This window comes from Mustela nivalis, assembly GCF_964662115.1.
Source record: "Mustela nivalis genome assembly, chromosome: 2".
In the NCBI taxonomy this organism is placed as follows: Eukaryota; Metazoa; Chordata; class Mammalia; order Carnivora; family Mustelidae; genus Mustela; species Mustela nivalis.
The window spans coordinates 100,165,341-100,188,123 of NC_139021.1; the positions used below are offsets into that span (position 1 = coordinate 100,165,341).

Genomic DNA, 22,783 nt, shown 5'->3' on the forward strand with positions numbered 1-22,783 from the left:
CAGAAGAGGAGACTCCTGAGGGCACCTAGGAGACTGAAATGTTCATTTTCCTATCTGCTACTCTGGAAAACTCCTCTGTTTATATGAGATTGTTTCACAAAGTCTCTCCAGGAGTTCTTGGGTGGCTCAGTGGGTTAAGTCATAGATAGTTTAATTAAGTCAAAGATAGTTTCTTATTTAATGACCTTTTGAAAGTTGTAAGAAACCAACATTAAACATTTATTTTTTTATCTTGGCTTCGACACCCCCATCTCTTTTTTCCAGAGTTTCTTGGATTTTCTGACCTCAGGGGATTAATAGTGTTCACAGGAAAACAGAATAACAATGTGGCTTGAGATTTTTAATTTTTAATTTTTCCCACATCAGTTCTGAAAAGGCCATAGTGTTTCCTCCTTTAGGTTACTGGTAAATGTTCAACTCATCTTCTCATGTTTTTAATTTTTCTGTGTCACAGAACCTAAATTGATAATAAATCCAGAAGGAACAATTGTTTACATTCACTCAGTGAAGAGTATCATGTCTAAGCTCAACATCTGTCGGAGCCACACATGGGCATGTAAGTATCTTGTATGTGGCGCTGCGTAGGCAGGTGAATCCAGGAACTGCAAGGCAGGCCAAGTCTCTTCTAACTTCCTTCTTCCTTCCTTCTTCCTCAGCTCTCCCTCCTCGACTCAGAGCAGAAAAGAAACACATCCCAGGTGAGCTTTTTGTTTGTTTATTTCCACTTTGTTTTATTTATTTACTTATTCATTATTTATTTATTCATTTATTTGGGGGGGGTCTGTGACAGGGTTTTATTTTTAATTTATTTTTAAAAAAATTTTTTCAATTTATTTATTTTCAGCAAAACAGTATTCATTATTTTTTCACCACACCCAGTGCTCCATGCAATCCGTGCCCTCTATAATACCCACCACCTGGTACCCCCACCTCCCACCCCCCCGCCACTTCAAACCCCTCAGATTGTTTTTCAGAGTCCATAGTCTCTCATGATCCATCTCCTCTTCCAATTTACCCCAACTCCCTTCTCCTCTCTAACACCCCTTTTCCTCCATGATATTTGTTATGCTCCACAAATAAGTGAAACCATATGATAGTTGACTCTCTCTGCTTGACTTTTTTCACTCAGCACAATCTCTTCCAGTCCCGTCCATGTTGCTACAAAAGTTGGGTATTCATCCTTTCTGATGGAGGCATAATACTCCATAGTGTATATGGACCACATCTTTTTTATCCATTCATCCGTTGAGGGGCATCTTGGTTCTTTCCACAGTTTGGCGACCGTGGCCCTTGCTGCTATAAACATTGGGGTACAGATGGCCCTTCTTTTCACGACATCTGTATCCTTGGGGTAAATACCCAGGAGTGCAATGGCAGGGTCATAGGGAAGTTCTATTTTTAATTTCATGAGGAATCTCCACACTGTTCTCCAAAGAGGCTGCACCAACTTGCATTCCCACCAACAGTGGAAGAGGGTTCGTTCCCCTTTCTCCACATCCTCTCCAACACATGTTGTTTCCTGTTTTGTTAATTTTGGCTATTCTAACTGGTGTAAGGTGATATCTCAATGGGGTTTTAATTTGGATCTCCCTGAGGGCTAATGATGATGAACATTTTTTCATGTGTCTGATAGCCATTTGTATGTCTTGATTGGAGAAGTGTCTGTTCATATCTTCTTCCCATTTTTTGATATGTTGGCCTGTTTCGTGTGTGTTGAGTTTGAGGAGTTCATTATAGATCCTGGATATCAACCTTTTGTCTGTACTGTCATTTGCAAATATCTTCTCCCATTCCGTGGGTTGCCTCTTTGTTTTTTTGACGGTTTCCTTTGCTGTGCAGAAGCTTTTGATTTTGATGAAGTCCCAAAAGTTTATTTTCGCTTTAGTTTCCTTTGCCTTTGGAGACATATCTTGAAAGAAGTTGCTGTGGCTGATACCGAAGAGATTACTGCCTATGTTCTCCTCTAGGATTCTGATGGATTCCTGTTTCACGTTGAGGTCTTTTATCCATTTTGAGTTTATCTTTGTGTACGGTGTAAGAGAATGGTCGCATTTTATTCTTCTACATATAGCTGTCCAGTTTTCCCAGCACCATTTATTGAAGAGACTGTCTTTTTCCCACTGTATATTTTTTCCTGTTTTGTCGAAGATTAATTGACCATAGAATTGAGGGTCCATAGCTGGGCTCTCTACTCTGTTCCACAGTCTATGTGTCTGTTTTTATGCCAGTACCATGCAGCCTTCCCGTTGAGAACAGGAACAAGACAAGGATGCCCACTTTCACCACTCTTGTTCAACATAGTATTAGAAGTCCTAGCAATAGCAATCAGACAACAAAGAGAAATAAAAGGTATCCAAATTGGTCATGAAGAAGTCAAACTCTCTCTCTTCGCAGATGACATGATTCTTTATATGGAAAACCCAAAAGACTCCACCCCCAAACTACTAGAACTCATAGAGCAATTCAGCAATGTGTCAGGATACAAAGTCAATGTGCAGAAATCAGTGGCTTTCTTATACACTAAGAAAGGTGTATCAAGTATATCAAGCAAATTCAAAGAACAGTTGGTAGAATGAGAAGCAGGACTCTTAATTTCACAGAGTTGTGCAAGTTGTAAAACTTCCTTTGATTTTCCCAATAACAACACTAAAATAGCCTATAATCATATCTGGTAGACACAGCATTGTGCTAGAAGTGTATGGATGCTTTTCAGGGGACCGAACAATTGAGGTCTGAGTGGACAGCCCTCTCATGGTCCTGCTTGATCCAGGAATAGGACTTTGAAGATCTGGTGGAATGGAGGGACCACGCGTCCTCCAGATGACTCTCCCTAAGTGTTTGTGTGTCCGCTTGTTCACATCTCTAGCTTGAATAGCCGCCTGTTCCGGCTTTGGTTTCTGCATTTCTCATTCATATTTCAACTTCATGAATGCATTTTTGCTTCTTCGACATTCAGCTGAGTCAGCTCTGGAAAAGGCTACCTAATTGTAGTCAAATCCAGTTTTTGGCTTTGTCTTACTTGACCATCCTGCAGCATAACCCTCAGTCTCTGTTGTTTCTGACACCTGCCTGCTAGCTTTCCTTTCTTAACTCTGATACATCCCCTTACTGTTCCTCACAAAGTTGTCTTTCCCTTTTGCCCCAGACGTTGGCTCTCCTTGGGTTTGTTGCTCAACCATCCTTGGCTCACTGCTTTTCTTCAGTCTGTGTTTTTCCCTGACTGGTCTTCTCTCTCTCTCTCTCTTTTTAATAAAATACTTCTGAATTAGTAATAACATGGTTAAAGGTTAAGTGATGTTCCCTCTAGGAAGGGTGACATTTTTCATCTCAACTGAGACACTTCCACTGAGAATGAAAGAGGTTCCATAAAGTTATAATGGGACAACTGGCTATATCGGGACAGTCCCAGACAAACTGGAGTTATGGTCCTCCTGCTGTAGATATCTGTCTGTCTTGTTTGTCCTACCAGTGCTGCTTTTTTCAGGTAAAAGAAACTCTTGTATGCCCCCTACTGTTATTTAGAAGGGAATCCATCATCTTTAGGGCTTTCCGAACTTAGATGCAGCTGTACACCGCTGGCATCCTGTTAAAATGCAGATGTTGATTTAGTGGATCTGGTGGGGGCCCTGGGTTTTGCATTTTTAAAAAGCTCCCAGGTGAAGCAGACTCTGCTGCTCAGGGAGCCACACTTTGAGTAAGGAGTTTATACATGATTTTCTGTTCTTTCTTTGCTTTTTTGTCACTTCTTAAAAGTCTGTATCTAAACAGAACATGGATTGTTTCTTTGTTATAAGTGCACAGTAATCAAGCATGGACGTTCCATAGTTAGTTAACTGGTTATTATTAGTTATGCACTATTTCAAACCTTTTGCTATTACAAACCATGTTCTAGTGAATGACCTTGTACATATAGGTTTTTTCTATCCGATAAATTCCTAGAAGTGTGCTGCCAGGTCAACGGGTGCATAGAATTGATAACTCGATCATTCAGGATTGTGGTATCATTTTGTGTCACTCCCATCGAAACTGCATCCGTGCTTGTTTGTCCACAGCTTCCCCCATAGAACATGTGCTTCAACTTCTGGAATTTTGGTAGTGGAAAGAGAAACATGGCATTTTATGAAGTTTATCTCTGTAAGCTTCTTAAGTATGAGTGAGGTTAAGTATTTTTTCATGTATCTGAAAGGTGTATTTACGTTTCTGTGAACCCTCTGTTCATATTTTGCCCATTTTGCTCTTAGGTTTGTGGCTTTTTTTGTTTTTCTTCTTTTTGAATGTCTAGCTCTTTTAGATTAGCGATACTAGTGCTTGTCCATTATATGGGTTGTAAACTATTATTTTATGGGATGTGATTTGTCTTTTGATAGTTGACCCTGGTGTTTTCTCCCCCATGCAGGTATTTTGTTTCAGAATGCCACCTTTCACTTTGTCGTTTGTTTAGGCTCCCCTTGGCTGTGACAATTTCTCAGACTTTCCTTGTTGTTGTTGTTGTTTTTTTTTAAATATCTTTTCTTTTTTTTTTTTTTAAGATTTTATTTATTTACTTGACAGAGAGAGATCACAGGTAGGCAGAGAGGCAGGCAGAGAGAGAGGAGGAAGCAGGCTCCCTGGTGAGCAAAGAGCTCGATGCGTGGCCCGATACCGGGACGCTGAGATCGTGACCCAAGCCGAAGGCAGTGGCTTAACCCACTGAGCCACCCAGGCGCCCCGACTGCCCTTGTTTTTGATAACCTGGGCAGTTTTGAGGAGTACAGTTAGGTGTTTTGTAGAATGCCCCTCAATTGGGAATTCTCTGCTGTTGTTTTCATGATTAGACTGAGGTTACGAGTTTCTTGGAGGAAGACCACAGAGATAAAATGTCCTTTGGTCTTATCATATCAAGGGTTAGTGCTCTGGACATGACTTATTACTTTGTTTTCTCTGTCCTCATGCTGTACTCCTCGGAAGGAAGTGGGCAGTTACACTATACCACTTACACTATACCTCCTTCCTGTTGGAGTAGCTACACAATTATGTACATAAATTATCAGGAATTCTGCACAGGAGAATTTTCTGTTCTTTCCTATTTACTAATCCATTTATATCAGCACGAATTCATGGGTAGTTATTTTATATTTTGGTTCTAGTACAATGATACCTTGTTCCTTTGGTTGCTCAAGTTGTTCCAGGTTGGTTAGTAAAGCATCTTCTAGTGGCACCTGGGTGGCTGAGTTGGTTGTGTGTCTGACTCTTGATTTTAGCTCAGGTCATGATCTCAGGGTCCTGGGATCCAGCCCCACGTTGAGCTCTTTGCTTAATGTGGGGCCTGCTTGAAATTCTCTCTCTCAGGGTTCCTGGGTGGCTCAGTGGGTAAAAACCTCTGCCTTCGGCTCATGTCGTCATCCCGGGATCATGGGATCGAGCCCCACATCGGCCTCTCTGCTCAGCAGGGAGCCTGCTTCCCCCTCTCTCTCTGCCGGCCTCTCTGACTACTTGTGATCTCTGCCTATCAAATAAATAAATAAATAAAGAGAAATTCTCTCTCTCCCTGTGTTCCTCCCTGCTGCTTATGCTTTCTCTCCTTTTCCTACTTTCTCAAAAACAAGTAAATAAATTTTTTAAAAAGCACATCCTGATGGTTCCTGTGTCTATTGACATACCCGGTTATTGTTTGAGTATTTCTACCTTACTCTGTGGCAGTAGATTTTCCAGGTACATCTTATGTCTTTCCTGCCGTAGAATTAGCCATTTTTTCCCCCTAAGTAGTTCTGGTTCTTTTCATTGGAGCATAGTATGAGAAATCAAGATTGGGGAACTAGTTGTGTCTGTTGTGACTGTTAAGTCATTGCTCAAAGACACTCTCAGCTAACTGAACAGGGAATATGTGTATACTCACTCATGTATATACACGTGTCTATAAATATTTTAGTATGTCACCATCTGTATCTATAGTAAGCTAAGTATTCACACTGTTGTAAGCATTACCAGATGGAATATTCTAACCTTCTCTCCTTGCTTGTCTGTAATCTCCTGCACTAACAGTGAGAATCCAGCTAACATCGGAATTTCATTTATTTGATAGTTCAATTTCAGAATACACATACATGATTTCAGAGTTGCATACATGATTTCAGAGTGGTTAACTCATGGATGCTTGATTCTCCCAGTTTGGGACCATTTGAATTAAGGTGCTAGAAATATTCACATGTAGGTTTTAAAACATAAGTTTTCAAAAACATAGGGTGTGAAATTGCTGTGTTGGTTATGTATGTATGTATGTATGTACGTATGTATGTTTACAAGAAATTGCCAAACTATTTCTACAAAGTTGCTGTATCAGTTTTTGTTCCTACCAACTACGAATCAGAATCTTGTTGTTCTGATTCTGGACCTGAAATTGGCACTGTCATTATTTTTGATGTAACCATTCCAGTACCTGTGTCATGGTGTCTGCATATTCCCACTGAGGTGATGTGGAGCATCGATCTGTTTGTGTATTTATTTGCTATCCTGATATCTTTGGTGAAGAGTTTGTTCAAATCTTTTGCATATTTTTCATTTGGTCATTTCTTTTCTTATTATTGAGTCATTAAGAGCTCTTTTGTGATGTTGGACACAAAGCCTTTATTAGATATCTGTGTTCCAAATATTTTCTCCCTGTCTGTGCCTTATCCTTTCATTTTCTTAAAAATGTCTTTCCCAGAGCAGAAGACTTTATTTTAAATAATATCCAACGCATGCTTTTCCCCGTGGACTGTGCTTTTGCTGTTGAATCTAAAAACCCATCACCCAAACCAGTGTCCTAGAGATTTTTCTCCTGTATTCTTTATTCTTGTATTTTTACATTTAGATCTCTGATTCATTTTTATTTTTTATTTTTTTTAAGATTTTATTTCTTTATTTGACAGAGAGAAATCACAAGTAGACGGAGAGGCAGGCAGAGTGAGAGGAAGGGAAGCAGGCTCCCTGCTGAGCAGAGAGCCCGATGCGGGACTCGATCCCAGGACCCTGAGATCATGACCTGAGCCGAAGGCAGCGGCTTAACCTACTGAGCCACCCAGGTGCCCTCTGATTCATTTTTAGTTAATACTTGTGTAAGGTCTGTGTCTAGTTTCATTTCTTTTGCATGAGTGTTCAGTTGTTTGAGCACCATTTGTTGAAAGACTATTTTTTCTCCTTTTATTCCCTTTGTGCCTTTGTCAAAAAATGTTTGACTTTATTTTGGTAGCTCTATTCCTGGTCCTTGTAATCTGTTCTGTTGATCTGTGTGTCTGTCTCATCACTAACACACTGTCTTGGTGGCTAGTAGCTTTATAGTTAGTCTCAAGACCAGGTGATGTGAATTCTCATTTTTCCTCCACGTTGTGTTGGCTATTCTGTTTTTTTAAAACTTTTTAAAAAGATGTTATTTATTTGGCAGAGAGAGCACAAAGAGCGGATGTCACAGGCAGAGAGGGCAGAGGGAGAAGCAGGCTCCCCTCTGAGCAAGGAGCCTGACTCGGGACTTCATCCCAGGACTGTGGGATCATGACCTGAGCTGAAGGCAAATGCTCAACCACCTGAGCCACCCAGGTGTCCAGTGTGTTGGCTCTTCTAGATCTTTTGCCTTTCTGTGTAAACTTCAGAATCTTCTTGTCATTATCTGCAAAATAACTGTGAGGTTTTATTTGGATTTCATTGAATTTATCGATTAAGTTGGAAAGAATTGACGTCTTAGCCATATTGAGTCTTGCTTCCGATGAATACGAGCTCTATCTCCATGTAATTAGATCTTTGATTTCTTCCATCAGTTTTGTCTTCCTGTATATATGTATTGTGTTAGGTTTTATACTTGAGTACCCTTTTTAGGGGTGTATTGTAAATAGTAGTTTTTTCATTTGAAAATTTGGAATTCAGTTCTTTATTCAGATATAGGAAAATAGTTGACTTTTTTATATTGACCTTGTATCCTATGATGTTTTGGTATTTCCTCATTACTTCCAATAGTTTTTTTTTTCTTTTTATAAGATATTTGAGGTTTTCTACATAGACAATAATATTGACTTCAGATAGAGTTTTGTCTTTCTTTTCAAATGACACACCCTCATTGTCTCATGCCCTCTTTCCACCCACCTTCCCTCTAGCAATCACCAGTTTGTTCTCTATATTTGTGAGTCTCTTTTTTTGGGTCTCTTTTATGCTTTGTTTTGTTTCTTAACTTTCACATATGATTGAAATCATAGGATATTTGTCTTTCTTTGACCTATTTCATTTAGTAGTATACCCTCTAGATTTATCCATGTTGTTGCAAATGTTAAGATTTCATTCTTTTCTCTGGCCAAGTACTAGTCTATTAGATATCTCTATATATCTCTATATACACCACGTCATTTTTATCCACTCATCTGTTGACGGGCTCTTCCATATCTTGCCTACTGTTAATAGTGCTGCAATATAAACGTATCTTTTCAAATGTTTTCATTTTGTTTGAGTAAATACCCAGTAATGGAATTACTGGAACATATGACAGTTCTATTTTTAAATTTTTGCGGATCCCCCACATTGTTTTCCATAATGGCTGCACCAGTTTTCATCCCCAGCATCAGTACACAAGGTTCCTTTTTCTTCACATTATCACCAACTCTTGTTCTTTCTTGTTCTTTTTCTGCAGGCAGAGTCCCAGGCTGGCAGGAGAAGTGGGCGTGGTCACTGGGACAGCCCTCCGAAATGGGTGAGGTGACCTTTCAAACTCTGGGGTGGTGAAGGGTTCCTCACATCAGAGCAGCACGCGGGCCATAACGTAGGCGGGTTTTAATGGACCCATCAGACAACCTATGCAAGACCTGAGGACGAGTGAAATGCGCTGCCTGGAATGGAGGTTGTGTTGTCTTCTGGGGCTTCTGTCCCCAGGGGATATTCAGCCCAGTGAGGTGGGGGCAGAGGGGCAGGTTATTTGGGGCCGATGTGCCTTGCTTCGGGGGCGACCCTGTGTTTGAGCAGGAAGGCGGGGGCTGCAGTTGGATCTGGCATCTGGGCCCACATTGGTCACCACGGTGGTTGGGTTGAGGGGAGCACAGGGCTGGCTGGCTGGAGTCTGTAGCCCGTCAACTGCCTTTTGACGGCCTGTACCCAGGGCCCGGGGCACCTGGGCACAGCCAGAGTCCCAGGGCCCAGGCAGATGCTTATAGGAAAGGACTGGAGCCAGGGAGGGAGGGAGGGAGGGAGGCAGCCGGCCAGGTCACCAGCGTGCTCAAGCCTGACTCTCTGCTCTGTGCTTTATTGGAGGGTTGGCGTTTATCAGGGCAAAATGCGCACAGTGTGAACTCTGCCATAGCCACGACCCTGAAGTGGAAGGGTTGTTGTGGAAGAGGAAGGTAGTCAGTCGTGGTTTTTTGTTGTTGTTGTTGTTGAGTACCAGGGCGCATGAGAGGCATGTCTTAGCAAGGAAAGACCAGAGGCCCTTATCAGCCTCATGGAACTCCTGGCAGGCAATTCGCCAAGCATGCTTTAGGGGAAGGCCTTCCAGCAGCAATGCTAAGACTTTGACAGATGGCGGGGCCCGGTGGTTTTGGCCTCCTTGAACCTGCACTCCCTGCTGGGACGGAGGGGCCTGCTTCCGTCATGGGTGACTCTGTGTCTCCCCACGTGCGGGTCCTGAGACCTCGACTGAATGCTCTCCTTGTTTTTACAGGTGGTGCTTCGAGGCTCAGGGGACGTGGCCTGCTGGGCAGCATCCAAAGCGTCTGGCCTCTGTCTCTTCAGTGCAGGTGGAAGTGCAGCATGTCCAGGAGTGTGACCACTGTCATCTCCCTGGTGCACGTGCATCGCAGTGGTAAGTTGTCTTGGTTCTGAACCTCCCACCTGGGTTGAGATTCAGGCCTTGACTTGGGTGTCTTTCGTGCCGGCTTCTGTCTTTCTTCCGGAGGCAAAGAGAGCCTCTTCTTGTCGATTAACATGGAGATGTACCGTTAACCAGAATGTCTAGAGTCGGCTGCTTGGGGAAGATGACTTAGTGGCACATGTGGAGAAGGTTCTGCAAGTCCCTGCCCCACACAAGACTTCTGAACTCCAGGTTGCCCCTTTTAGCAGAGTCCTGAGTTATTGCAGCCTGACCTTATAAATAGATATTCTCTTGTTGATGATCGACTTTCTGCCCACCCTTGCTTTATTGGGCCATTCATCTAGAGCAAAGAATCCCAGGCATCTCCTCGTGTTTTTTTTTTTTTTTTTTTTTTTTTTTTGCAGCGGAGTGGGTGTTGCAGGGGATGAGAGCGACCCTTCAGCAGGCTCCACATGCCTTCCATAGCCTGACACGGGGCTCAGTCCCATAACCCTGATAACTTAACCTGACCCAAAGCCAAAAGCTGGTCCCTTAACTGAAAGAACTTCGCAGGCATTCCTGGACAGGCTTTGTCTTTATGGAAGGGACTGTAAGAACGCCTTCCTGTTCAAAATCTACTGAATCGGGGAGTATTTCCACATCTGCAGTGGTTGTACACCCTCTCAGGCCCAGAGATAAGTAGCTCTTCTTGGTGGTGGAGAAAAACCTTTGGCTTCCATGTTCTCATAGACAGGGAGGAAGCCCTCATTGCCTGAGGCTGAACTGTGGAGGTTTTGGTGCCCTGTCTTCCAGAAGAGCATCTTTGTAAAAGATGAAATTAATTTGCCAGCCCCCGGGTGGCGCAGTTGGGTAAGCATCTGCCCTTGGCTGAGGTCAGGATCCCTGGATCCTGGGGGATCAAGCCCTGTATTGGGCACCTTTCTTTCTCTTCTCCGCTGCCGGACCCCGGGTGTTCTTGCTCCCTCGCTAGCTCTGTCGATCTCCAGTAAGTGAAGTAGATATATTTCTAAGCATGCAATTATTTTTTAAATCCTTTGCGCTTTGTGAGGACAATATTAGTAGAATTAAGGACACATGAGAGGTAGATCACAAACCATGTGTTTTTTGAATCTTGTGGCCATTCATCCTTGCGATCTATATACATCGATAGGTTCATGTTTTTGTGAACATACTTCTATCACCTTGTGTTCTGAGACTCTGAGTTCCCCCTCGACTTGATGTTCTCATGGATCCCAGGCAGTGTTACTTCCCGTGATCCCACTTCCTACCAAGGGACAGTACCTGTGTCTGTTGTGAGAGCTCCTGAAGGAGAAATCCCCTGTTCTTACTTGGCATTTTGTGCACGGTTGTGAGACGCCGCCTGTTTGGTGAGACTGGCCTTTATGGAAGTACTCCTGGATCAGAGCAGGTGTGCTTGATTTCTAGCTATTGGTTACTGGAATAGCGCATTCCGCATCCCTCAGAATGGGGCCCCGTTATATGTGTTTGCAGTGTCTGAGTTTGTATCTCAGAGTCACCCCGAGGAATTCCTTAGGAGGTAGTTGCCCAGTGATTCTCTGATGGGAGTGTCCAGGGAAGAATTTCCCTTCCTTGTGTTGGGATCAGTGATTCCTCGGTGTGAGGGTGTCATTGCTGGCTAGGGAAGAAGGGATAGCTGAGCCCATTCCTTTGCTCATCAGACCGGGAGGATTTTCCTGTGTGCGAATCCTCTCCGGTCCTTCCTGGGTTGGCTCCGTGAGGAATGGGATTCCCATATGGGATGTCCTCGGCATTCAGCCACAGCCATGATGCAGGGCGTCCCAGGGGTGTCTGCACCTTCGCTCCCGTGTGAGGGGTGAAGCACACTCTGAGATGGTAGCGGGAGCCTCAGGCATGAACCCCACCTGAAGCTTCTTCCACCAGGATATCGCGCTAGTGGCTCTCCCCATGTGAGTTCTCTGGTGTTGGGAAAGGGTCCACTTCTGGGTGAAGGCTCTGCCTCAGTGACGGGAGACAAGGGTTTGTACTGTGTGGTTTCTGTGGCGGTGAGCAAGGTGGGCGCGGCGCTCTGGGTACAGGCGGGGCCCCAGTGGTGACAGACACAGGTTTCTCCGCTCTGAGTTGTCTGGTGTCTCCATATGTGAGAGCTGTATCCAACGGCTCTTCCACACTGACCGCATTTGTTGGGGTTGCCGCCGATGTGGATCCTCGGATGCTGGCTAAGGGTGTGGCTGGCCTAAATGCTTTCCCCTGAAGATGACATTCAACCGGTTTCTGTCTGTGGGAACTTGCCCATGGCCTCGAAGGGATGTATGTTGCTGTGAGCTCTTGTGCAGCAATCCCAGCACATGGCTTCTACCCCGTGTGAGTTCCTGGGCAGGAAGAAGAGCAGAGCTCTCTGAAACAAGGGTCCCCCACCTTCTTTCCATCCGTGAGGGGCGTCTCCAGTGGTCTTACTGTGTACAGAGGTGAGCACTGCCCTGGAGTTGTTCCCCCCATGTGTATCATGTCTCCGTTCCTCGGAAGGGTGAGTTCTCTCGTGTCTCCCGAGCTTAGAGCCCCGACTAAAGGCTCTCCCACACTGGGTAGATGGGTGTGCTGCGATCCAGGATGAACGAGCTCTGATGTCCCTGGCACCAGGGACCCATGGCTGAAGGCTCTTCCACATTGTCAGCAAATACAAGGCTTGTCTTCCCAGGACACAGCACACCTGGAGTGAGTGAGGCACGTGAGACCTCTCCCGTGCTGTGCTCCAGCATTGCCCGGGTTCCTGTGCAGTGTGAACCCTCTGCTAGTGGCCAGAACACGAGGGGCTGTGGCAGGATCGCTCCCTCACGTTCCTCCCTTCTTGACTCAAGGAATGCGTTCCAGCCCCTCCCTTCAGGAATGGTCGCTGCGTCTACCCCTGTAGGCCACTTGTAGTCGCGTGCCTTGTTCCTTTCCGGAATTCATTTAGATCTTTCTGCATGGTAGCATCAAACCCACGTCAACTGCTGATTAAATTTTTGATGTTTCTGTTTCAAAGACTATATACCCGTGAGTCGTGCTGAAGCCAGTGACTTTTCCAGACACTCGGGCGGCGGCTTGGCTCGAGGCCCATTTCAGCCGAGAAATGAAACTCTTCAGGTTTCTGGTGGGACAGCCCATATGCTCAGGGTCTTGGAAGACAGGAGATTGTGGGGAATGCTTAGCGTAGCCCGTGTCCAGCTCTAGTGTGGAAGGCCAGGGTTCATGACCCTGAAGCTTCCCGTTGACTTGCAGAGAAGCCGACCTTTGAGATGCCCCCGTGTGGGTCTCCCTTCATCCTTTATTAGGGAACGAATTGCCGTGAGCTCCTGGGTCTTGTACACAAAGAGTGAGTCCCAGAACACTAGGTGAAAAAGTACTGAAGTGCTGTGTGGGGACTAACAGAACAGAAGGAGAAAAGGAAAGAGGGGGAGGGAGGAAGGAATACAAAGAACGAAAAGATCATGCAGAGAAGGAAGGAAGGACGGAAGGAAGGGAGGGTGGGAGAGAGGGTGGCTTGAAAAAGGGAGAAGAGAAACTGGTAGAGAGGCATTAGGGGAAAGAAGAATTTTGAAAGTTGTGAGACAAACATCTGAGAGTTAAGATTTGAGCTTGATGAGAAAGGAAAGGAATGGAGTCCTTTACTCAGGAGCAGAAACCGGTTGTAGGGTGTTGGTGATGAGAACCTATGGACCAGATAAACCTGCGAGACAAAGAGAGTGAGGGAGGGATGCTGGGGAGTTTCAGAAGGGCAACGTCAACCACGTCGAGGACTGAGAGAGGGGCCATGTGAGGGTTTGAGTGCAAGAACCACAGAAGGGTCCGGTCCTCGGAGGACACAGAATGTGCAGTGGGTGAGGTGGATGGAGTCGGAAGAGTTGACAGAAATGGGCCCAACGTGTTGCAGGGTTGTTTCCACAGGAGCCCTACAAGAGACAGGACTGATGTAGGAAAGAGGTTAGCATTCAAGAGGCCGATGGTCAAGAAAGAAGTCTTGAGACGGCTTTGCTGGCAGGAGGTGATTTTTATTAAAGCACAGGGATACGACCCTTGGGTAGAAAGGGCTGCTTGCTGGGGTCGTGACGGGAGGCTGACTCTCTGGGATGGCATTGGGGGAGGTCAGGCAAAAGGGAAGTTTTGCGAGAACGTGGCAGGAGGACAGAGGACACCGAGGATACAGTTGGCTTTGCTCTTGTGAAGGGAAGGTGGTTTTTCCTGCTAGGAAGGCATGAATTGAAAGATGGTGGGGAGCTTCCTGGAGGAATGTTACCTTCCTCCTCTCACAGGTCCTTCTCAAGGGACTGCAGGTTTGAAAAGAAACTCTGTCCCTACGGACATTTCCTTCGGCCTCAGCCTCCCTCAGTGTCGTGGAGGGGAGGGAGATGTCAGGGCTTCAGGAAACGGAGATCCGGGCCTCTGGCAGGTCGCTAGGCTCTCATTAAGCGGGCCTCTTGATTCCTGCCGAATCACGAGGACTTTTACAAACCGAGGGAGACTCCGGTCTTGCCATCTGGGGAGAATCTGTTTTTTCCTTTCCTCAGCTTGAGGGCAGTCAGAGCGCCTGAGGGATGTCCCCCGTATCCCAGGTTGGGGGGGCGGTGTGGCGTGCCAGCTCCTGCTTGGTGCTCAGCTAGCCTTCTCCTCCCTCCTCGTGTGCCCCTGACCAGGGCGGAGCATTGCGTGGTTAAGGTTGTTGAAGGAGGACGGTCTCATCTTCTGTAGCTTCTTCCTGCTGAATAGGGGCGTAGAGCTGTCCCTCCGCGTGGGTCGTTCCTGGTCAGGTGGGGTAGGCCCAGCTGGGGGAGGCCTCTGCTGTCAGAGTTGTAAAAGGAAGAGGCCGCTGAGTGCAGGGGAGAGCCTCTCCTCCCTAAACCTCTTGCTGCTGCCAAACAACACAGGCTGAGCGGGGCCCGTTTTGTGGGGCCGCTGCCAGTGTTGAGCCCAGCATTGGTCACGGTCCTGTGCGTCGAAGCGACAGGGGCGGTTCCGGTGCGGCACCCTCGGGGAATCCAGCAGGGGTAGGGCTGCTGCCCCTCGAGTGGATCCCAGGGTGGTCAAGGGGCCCTGGCAGTGCCGCTTCGTCCTGCATGTGTCATGCTCTGCAGGGTTGCCGGGGACTGCAGGGGACAGTCCCTGCAGCAGACAGGGGAGACGACGGGAAGGCTGCTGTCCCGCCCAGTCCCAGTTGGGCCCAGTCCCAGGTGGGCCCAGTCTCCCCACACAACGGATTGTTGTGGGCCCAGGTGGTTGCCTCGTGCTCCAAGTGTCCGTCATCGGCAGGGCCTGGGCAGCCAGCTCTGGGTGTGGCGGCCGACTCAGAGGGTCCTCTCGTCTCGTCCTCGGGGCTCCAGTGCCGTCCTCTGGTGGGCTGCCCAGAAGTCGTCTCTTTGGCCTACGGAGGTCCGGCGTAAGAGAGCCGTTCCTGCAGGCGTGTTTCCCTGTGTGTTCACGCCGAATCCTCCTCCGGGCCCAAATCGGAGCCGCAAGTGGGGCCCCAGGGCCCTCCTGGCTCCCTTTGTCGGAGCACCCCAGGAGCCTTTGGTGCCTCGGGGTGGTGGGCACACTGTCCTGTGGCGCAGCTGTGGAGACAACGGGTGGAGTGGTGTGAGATAGTGAGTGGCGTGTGGTTTAGGCCATGTCTTACCAGAGGCCTGTGGGGTTTGGGGGAATATGTCTTCTGAGGTGTTGAGGTGGAGGTTTCCCTGCAGGACCCATGCATGACGTGAAGAAAGGGGAATTTCCCGTGGGCCTCCTGGGGCTGAATGAAGGCTTCACAGCCAGGGTCCCTCAGGCCCTTCCCTGAGCGTCCTCCTCCATGACGGCGGGGTCCTCCTCCTGCTGGGCTGTCCCTTCCCCAGCCTCTCTGAGAGCCCTGGACGTGCCCCTTCTCTGTGGGGGGAGCCTTTGCCCACATGAGTGTTGCAGGTGGCGTGGCAGAGACCACGTGCTCCCGACCCCCATGGGAAGTGAATTGGCACAGTCTACGAGCTGTGGGCAGGTGTTGGGTGAGGTGGGAGCAAGCAGGGTGGCCTTTTCCTGGTGAATCTCCCCTGCCGACTGAGGGATCGAGGAGAGTCTCTAGAGTATGAAACTCACAAAGCAAAATGGTGCCATGAGGGGACCCACTACCTCCCACGAGGCATCTTGGAGGCTCGGGGGACTGGAGGTGTTGGTCAGATCGTATGGGAGTGGCCGGCAGACATGACTCAGCTGGAGACCGGGCCCGACTACGTGCCCACAGGGATGCAGCGCTGGGAGGGGTGAGCTGTCCTGCTCCTGTGAGCCCGGGGGCCTGTCTTGTTTGCTCATTTCTCACGTGCCTGAAGTGGGAGATGAGGCCACCTCACCACTGTCTCTTCTCGAGTAGTGTCGTCTGGGAGTCAGCCATCTGCTGACTTTTGCAGGGTGGGAGGGCAAGGCTTGTGTCGTGCAGAGGGAGGGGCTCAATGGGGGGCGTGGAGCCCTTTTCCAGAAGGTCACTGTGCCTAGGCTGCCTGGGGTCCAGTCCCTCCAGGTAGCCAGGGCCCTCCCTCCAAGATCAGCAGCTCCTGGACGACAGCGCCTAACCACCACAGGGAGTTGCCTGGATTAGGTGGAGGTTCCCCGTGGGATGTTCTCAGGTCTTCCTAGTGCCTGCAGGGACTGGGACCTTCCTCTCCTCTCCTCTTTGTGGTCAGAGGCTAGGGCAGCACCCAAGGGTTTTGTGCGGTTTGCCGAGGTGCCCACAACAGGGACTGGGCAACGAGGGAGAACGTGTGTCCATGTTCACCGGCCCCTTTTCCTGCCCGACTCACCCCGTTCCCGAGTCCTCCTCTTCTTCTGCTTCCCTTGTCGTTTGCGCCAAGTCCACCGAAGGGAAGCTTCTTGAGAGCTAAGAGCAAGAGCAGAAGTGGGCATGAGCACAGACTCCCCGGCATCAGAGAACCAAGTGTGGGGATACTCACACCCAGCCTCCCTTCCCGAGGGCCCTCCAGCCGGGTGAGCCGTGCCCTGCTGACTCCCAGCCCTCCTCTCTGCTCTGCTGTCTGGGGCTGCTTCCCAGAGTCAGCAGTGAGGGGTCAGGGTGATGGTAGGAAAGGGGTGAGGAGGGCTGCCCGGGGATTTCATGCAGCAGTTCCGATGTAAAGCTTGAGTGCCTGCCGGAGACGAGGGCCTCCAGGGTGGGCATCGTCAAAGCAGGGAAAGGGGAAGCGCTGGGAGGAGGCGCTTATGGACAGAGGAGAGAGAAAGCCCAAGAGATGGAGGTGGAAGTGCATTACAGGCACAGGGTGGCTCCTTCCGACGGAAGCGTCGTCCGTGGAATCCTTCTCCGGGTCAGAGAGCAGCGAGGATGCTGGGGTTGGCCATGAGAGAGGACAAAAGGGAGTTAGTGCAGCTGGCGACCCACTGCTCTGGGGTTGCTGGGCTCTGCCCTTAGTGGGGTGTGTCCCTAGCTCCGAGTCCTCCTTGGCCTTGGTCGCTTGATTTCCGCAGGGTACAGGGGGGTCTCCGGTTGCCCACCTGCTCTTCCCACCTCCGATTCTCTCCAAGACCCGGAAGCCCGGCTGTGTGATCCTTTCCCCCCTGGAAGCTGTCACTGTCCCTAAGACTGCCTCTGCGGGACTTTGTCTTCCTCTGTCCTTGTACTTGTCCTTCCCTGCTCTCTGTCTTCCTCCTCGTCCTCTTCCACCTCCTCCCCTAGAGATGCTCCATGTCCTTCCCCCTGCCAAGCTCCACCAGTCCTATTGTTGTCCAGGAGGGGGCAACCATGAAAGAGAGGAGATATGCTGGGTCCCCTGGAATCAATCCCCCGATCTGTCTGTGCTGGGAGCAGCTGTCATGGGCCTGGGATTGCTGGGGAAATGCAGGGAGAGATGGCCCACCTCCTCCCCACAGCCCATGTCTGCCCAGGGACTGGGATGACCTTCCCAGGGACGTGTTTCAGGGAACGCAACGCCCTCTGTTTCCCTAAGTGTTAGAGAGGTTGAATGGAGACGGGAGCATGGGAAATTGTGCAGGCGCCCTCAGCTGTTCAGGGCAGCCCTGGAAAGCATCCATCGGTGTGGTTACTGAAACACAGGATTCCTGCCAGTGCTCCTGCTGAGGCTTGCCGGGAATGGACGGGGTCGGGGTGTGTGTAGGGCCCTGGGCAGGCCTGAGGAACGTTTGCCGTGTGGGCATGCCTAGGGAGTGGGGAGCATGGCCAGGGCTGTGAGCGGCGAGGTGGGTTTGTGAGAGGAACCGTGACTCCCTGGCCCTGCTCCCAAGAGGCTCTGTGCTATGCCTCGATGCCAGCTGGTGAGAGGTAGAGTGGACCCGGGGCAGCAAGTGTGTGAAGCAGGTCCAGCAGCCCCTTCACACAGGCCCAGGGGACCGTGGCCCGCGACAGGGGTTCTCCAGGGGAGCTGCATGGGGGCGTCCTGCCCTTGGGAACACGTCCACAGGTCAGACTCGGCTGGGGTGTGAAGGCTGGCAGAAGGTACGATTTACAGGAACCTGTGTAGTGAACCCAGGGGAAGGACGCTTTCCCTTCTGCAGCTCTGGGCATCTCCTTGAAGTATAGCAGCTTGGAGAGAACCGGGACGGTTTGGTAGTGGAGGTTAGGAGGGAGAGAATTTAGACCTGTCTTCTACCTCCTGGCTCAGACCAGAGCGTAGTGTCGCGGTTCTCTTGCCCAGTAGAGTGCGGTTGGGGCCGCCAAGTCCTGAGCATGACCAGGTCTGGGCCCGTGCCAAGAAAGATTCAGAATCTCTTGTGCACCATTCCCGAAAGGCCATGAGCAAAGAGGCCAAGCTTTGACATGTGGCAGCGGCCAAGGGAGGCACGAGCAGCTTTGATGGGAAAGATCCTTCAAGGAGCCGCGCAAGGAGTCGAGTGGTGATGACAAACCCAGCCTACCCTAAAGGCCCGTGGACACCTCGTCTGTTCTTTTCATCCCGAAACCGTGACATGAGCAAATCATGCCTGTGCCAGAGCATCCCTGTCCTTGGTGGTTTTTGACCCACCTTCTTCATTCTCCGGAGCGGCAGGGGCAACCCCATGTTCCCGGGAGCCATGTCCCCATGTTCCCCTCTTCGGTGCCATTCCCTACCTGAAGAGACTTCGTCCTCACTGAAGGAGTAGTCCTCGATGCTCTCTACCAGGAGATCTGTAAGAACTGAAAGAGGAGCAATGCCATTAGGAGAGAAACCGCCTCACCCCTTCCTCCCAAGTGCGTTGAGATGTCTCTGGGCCGTGCAGCATCTGCCTGACTCTTCTGCTGTGCTTTCAGAGGTTCACGGGGCTGGCGGAGCCGGAGCCCTTGGAGGAGACGGGGATTGGAGTCTCATGCCTTCTAATGAGGCCAGGATGCTGCAGCAGCCACCTCAGTGTCCGTTCTGCATGCCCATGACCGCTGTCCCCTCCCAGCGCAACCATCGGAAACTCCAGTTGTTATGGGACTCTTGACGTGTGGCTAGTGGGAGTGAGCAACTGGATGTTTTCGTTCCCTTGATTTCTGTGTACTGCACTGAGATAAGAAATGACTGTGTACGATGGATACTAGACAGACTCATTCCTGGATCACTCAGCACTAGACACCAACCAGGAGCGAGAGACCAGGCCTGCTCTCCTGCATATTTTTCAGGCATCTGTGGCTGGCGTGACAGGGACGTTGATCAAGGGAAGACGTTCCCGGGCTCACACACACCCACCAGGTGCTGCCGGAGGTCTTTGGCCCCGAAGAGATGAAGGTGAAGCCCCAGTTCCTAGAATAAGTGGGGAACGGATTCCATGCAGCACGGATCTAAAGCATACAATGTGCTGCTCTTGGGACAGAGAAGCTGCTAGAATAGATAAGGGAACCATAAAGGAACACAAGGAGCCACGACGTTTCTGAATATGAAGAAGTCAGTGGTGGGTCTCTAGAAGCTGACCTTCCAATACCTTGGATGACTCCCCTGAGCCAACAGGAGGGTGCTGGCATACAAAGAGTCAGGGGCACCTGGGAGCCGAAGATAAATGGCCCCGGAAATGCGCTCATGTTGGCATCACGATGCTTCCCAAGAGGACCGCCCAGAAAAAGCATCCTCTTCTGAAACAGCGAACAGAGTGAAAAGGCAGCCCACAGATTGGAGACCCCCTTGGCAATCCTTATTTCAGAAAAGGTGTGTTCACTGACGTAAAGGAAGAACAACAAAGAAAACCAACCAAACAAAAGAAGACCTGTGATTTCACCAAATGAAAGAATCGAGAAAAAGACTGGAATAGTCTGTGCTGCAAAGGGAACAAATAACTCGGTCAGTCAGACGTCGTACGAAAAGATGCTCAGCATAAGGCATCGTGAGGGCAATGCGAATACAAAGGACGCCGAGCTGTGGCATTGTAGTTAGGGTAGCGAGGACCCAAACCAGGAATTCAAACCCAGTACCCATGTTGGAAGGAGGCAGAAAATTGGAGACTTTGTATGCAATATGTGGAATGCAGACTGGAATGCAACTACCCTGGAAAAGCCCGTTGAGTGTCCTCGGAGAGCAGCGAAAGGTACTCCCGTGGATCCCGCGCGTGCGAGAGAGAAAAAGAGATGTTGGAAAATCAGATTCTGTTTCCAATACATGTTCTCATGAGAGAAAGTCTTGTTGGTTGCCAAAGAACTCTGAAACCCTGATTTGGCTCTGTTTCCATTCCCAGGCACTGAACCCCCTTGAGTTATCTATTGGCCCAAACCTCCCGAATCTAACAAGGCCCTCTTGCATGGACAGATGGCCAGCAAAATGGGTGGTGATTGTCCTGTCACCCCTGTTGAGGTTTGAGGTTCTTTTTGGCCACCTTGCGATGCCCAGAGCACCCTTCGTTCCTGCATGGAGGGGGCCCAGGTGCCGCCAGTGATCCTCAGTCCCTGAAGACGACCTCATTCCCCCTTGGATAGGACACCTTTTGGGCCCACCTGCAAGTGCCCCAGCAAGGACCAGTGGTGGGTGTGGGGTTTCCCTGGGAGAAGGCCAGTTGCATTCTTAGACACAGTATCTGCAGGGAAATGGTAATTCTCCATGGAGAAACACGGAGTGAATGGGCCCCATCTGTTCCCTGGCCATTGCCCCTTTGTGCGCGTCATCCCCGAACGGGCTTTTGCATGCGGCTGCCCCGGATGCCGCCTGCAGAAGGGAGGAAGTGTGTCCCAGCACTCAGTGCTTGCGATGAGGTTGGGAAGACGCATCGTGGGGCCTCTGATGCAGAGACGAACGTGTGTGTGTGTGAGTGCAGTGTCAAGAGGGAGGTGCTGTGACCATTCTTGCCCGAGACCTACCTTGGCGGGAGAACCCCATGGACGCTGACTCAGTAACAGGGACACACTTGTGTCTTTGGGGCACAGTCTAGCCCTTCCTAGTTTGCGACGGGATTTGTTTTCTGAGGGAATTGATGTGATTTTGCAAGGAAAGAACACCTCTTTCAACTGTAGGTGTTGAAGAGTTTTTCCATGTCACGTTCCTGACGTGACAGTGATGGGAAACGTCCCCGAGAACGTGGACACCATTAATCGCCATTTTGAGGGGACCAGACCTGTTCGAGAGCGCAGCATTCACCCACCTGACACACACACACCAACCCTGAGAATCACAGCACATGGATTCCCATGGAAACAGACCACGTGCCCAGCACCCGATCCTACAGCACCTAAGAGCAGCACGGTAGCTTCCGGGGCCAGGGTCACGAGGCCTGGGTTCTCGGTCCGGAACATGACCCTTAGTCTCGTTGCAACAGGATCTGGATTGTGGGTGGCTCTCAAGATGAAGCCTGCAAGGAAGCCCCACCTTGCCCCTTGTCCAGGTTGCTCAAAAGCAATGAGTGACTCTAGAGGACAGCATACTTACCACTAAGCTCCTTTTCCAGCCGGGCCACCTGCGATTATAGAAAAGAAAACATGATGAACATCAAGTCCTGCCTTGTCCTGTGTGCACAGCTCTTTTGGTCTCTTGGTGATGGGCAGGGTCATGGGCAGTGATATGGAATCCACCTAGAGGTCGCATGCCCTGGGTCCATTAGGTGGCACGGCGGTGTCAGTATCACCCGTGAAAAAGCTCACGACCCTATGGACAGTAACCGAACCTGCTGTTTCCTGCAGGGTCTTTGGAATGGGGCGTCCCTGGCTAAGAGTCGCTCTCTCAGGAATCTCTCCACCAAGGACATTGTACATGCCGAGATGTTTGGATCTGATTGCGAGTATCAGGGAAATAAGGGATGCTGTACCTCACCTGAAGGAAGGCTGACTTACCACCTTGGTGAACAATGGGCCCTCTCCCTCTGTGCTGTCCACGTCAAGGTCATCGTACAGGCTAGCCAGGGGATCTGGGTGGATACACACAGAGAATGTCGGGACCCCTATGGGACTCTTTGGGAATCGCTCGGGGAGCTTTGCTTGGCGTGCACGTGTGGACATGTGTGTGGAGGTGGGGAGCTCATCAGTATGGACTGAGCTGCAGTGGGCCCTTCCTGGATGGAGGACGAAAGGTCCTGGAGAGGAGCAGGGATGTGAATAGAAACTCTGCCTCCTGTTGGAGCTACAGGGCCTGGAGTAGCTGTGAAATAGTCCATCTCCAAGGCACACCTACTGCCTGCCCCCAAACCTGCACCACCTAAGAGCAGCGCAGTAGTTTCCGGGGACAGGGCCATGAAGCCACGGGTCTTTCCCCAGGAAATCCCTTTCTGTTACCCTGACCCTTCTTCTCATTCCGCCAGACCTGGAATCAGGGTGGTTCTCATCGTGGCTGCGACGAAGCCCCGACCTTGGCCCTTTTCCAGGTTGTTGCAAACAAGTGAGTGACTCTAGAGTACAGAATACTTACCGCCATCCCCTTCCAGCAGGGACACCTGTGATTTCAGAATAGAAAACAGTATGAACATCAAATCAGGCTTTGTCCTGTTTGCATGGCTCTTTTGTTCCCTGGGGCACCAGAGGAAGCCAGATGGGGAAGGGTGCTAGAGGCCCGTGAGCCCCAAGAGCAAAATGAGTTCTCCACAGATGTGCCCAGTCTTCCTAGAGGT

General features: G+C 49.7%; 2 protein-coding genes across 4 annotated transcripts in view; one reads left to right on the forward strand and one right to left on the reverse strand.

The window, feature by feature from the left end:
- The window catches only part of LOC309859719 (uncharacterized protein), a 284,862-nt gene that overhangs the window by 160,024 nt on the left and 102,055 nt on the right, over positions 1 to 22,783 (forward strand). For all 3 annotated transcript variants that reach the window (XR_014308860.1, XM_082720774.1, XM_082720775.1), the window contains exons 17-20: positions 455 to 556; positions 657 to 698; positions 8,630 to 8,689; positions 9,650 to 9,790. Coding sequence is in view for 2 of the 3 variants with exons in the window: in XM_082720774.1 (XP_082576900.1) it covers positions 455 to 556; positions 657 to 698; positions 8,630 to 8,689; positions 9,650 to 9,790 (345 nt within the window). In the remaining variant the exon portion in view is untranslated. The remainder of the gene's footprint in view (positions 1 to 454; positions 557 to 656; positions 699 to 8,629; positions 8,690 to 9,649; positions 9,791 to 22,783) is intronic.
- On the reverse strand, positions 14,924 to 22,451 carry LOC309859522 (uncharacterized protein). The gene is made up of 6 exons (XM_082720247.1): positions 22,014 to 22,451; positions 21,613 to 21,640; positions 18,855 to 18,920; positions 17,044 to 17,117; positions 16,579 to 16,655; positions 14,924 to 15,363 (listed from the first exon to the last, which is right to left on the reverse strand). The coding sequence occupies exons 1-6, from the start codon at positions 22,176 to 22,178 to the stop codon at positions 15,231 to 15,233; spliced, it is 543 nt and encodes a 180-aa protein (XP_082576373.1). The 5' UTR covers positions 22,179 to 22,451; the 3' UTR covers positions 14,924 to 15,230.

Excerpts from the sequence above, each read along its gene's own strand:
- LOC309859522 (XM_082720247.1), bottom strand. The coding sequence starts at position 22,178 with ATGTCCACACGTGCACGCCAAGCAAAGCTCCCCGAGCGATTCCCAAAG. Across the intron at positions 17,118-18,854 it reads TGAGGACGAAGTCTCTTCAG|CATCCTCGCTGCTCTCTGAC; the intron begins GTAGGGAATGGC and ends GGCCAACCCCAG. Across the intron at positions 15,364-16,578 it reads GAGGAGGACTCGGGAACGGG|CTGCGCCACAGGACAGTGTG; the intron begins GTGAGTCGGGCA and ends TTGTCTCCACAG.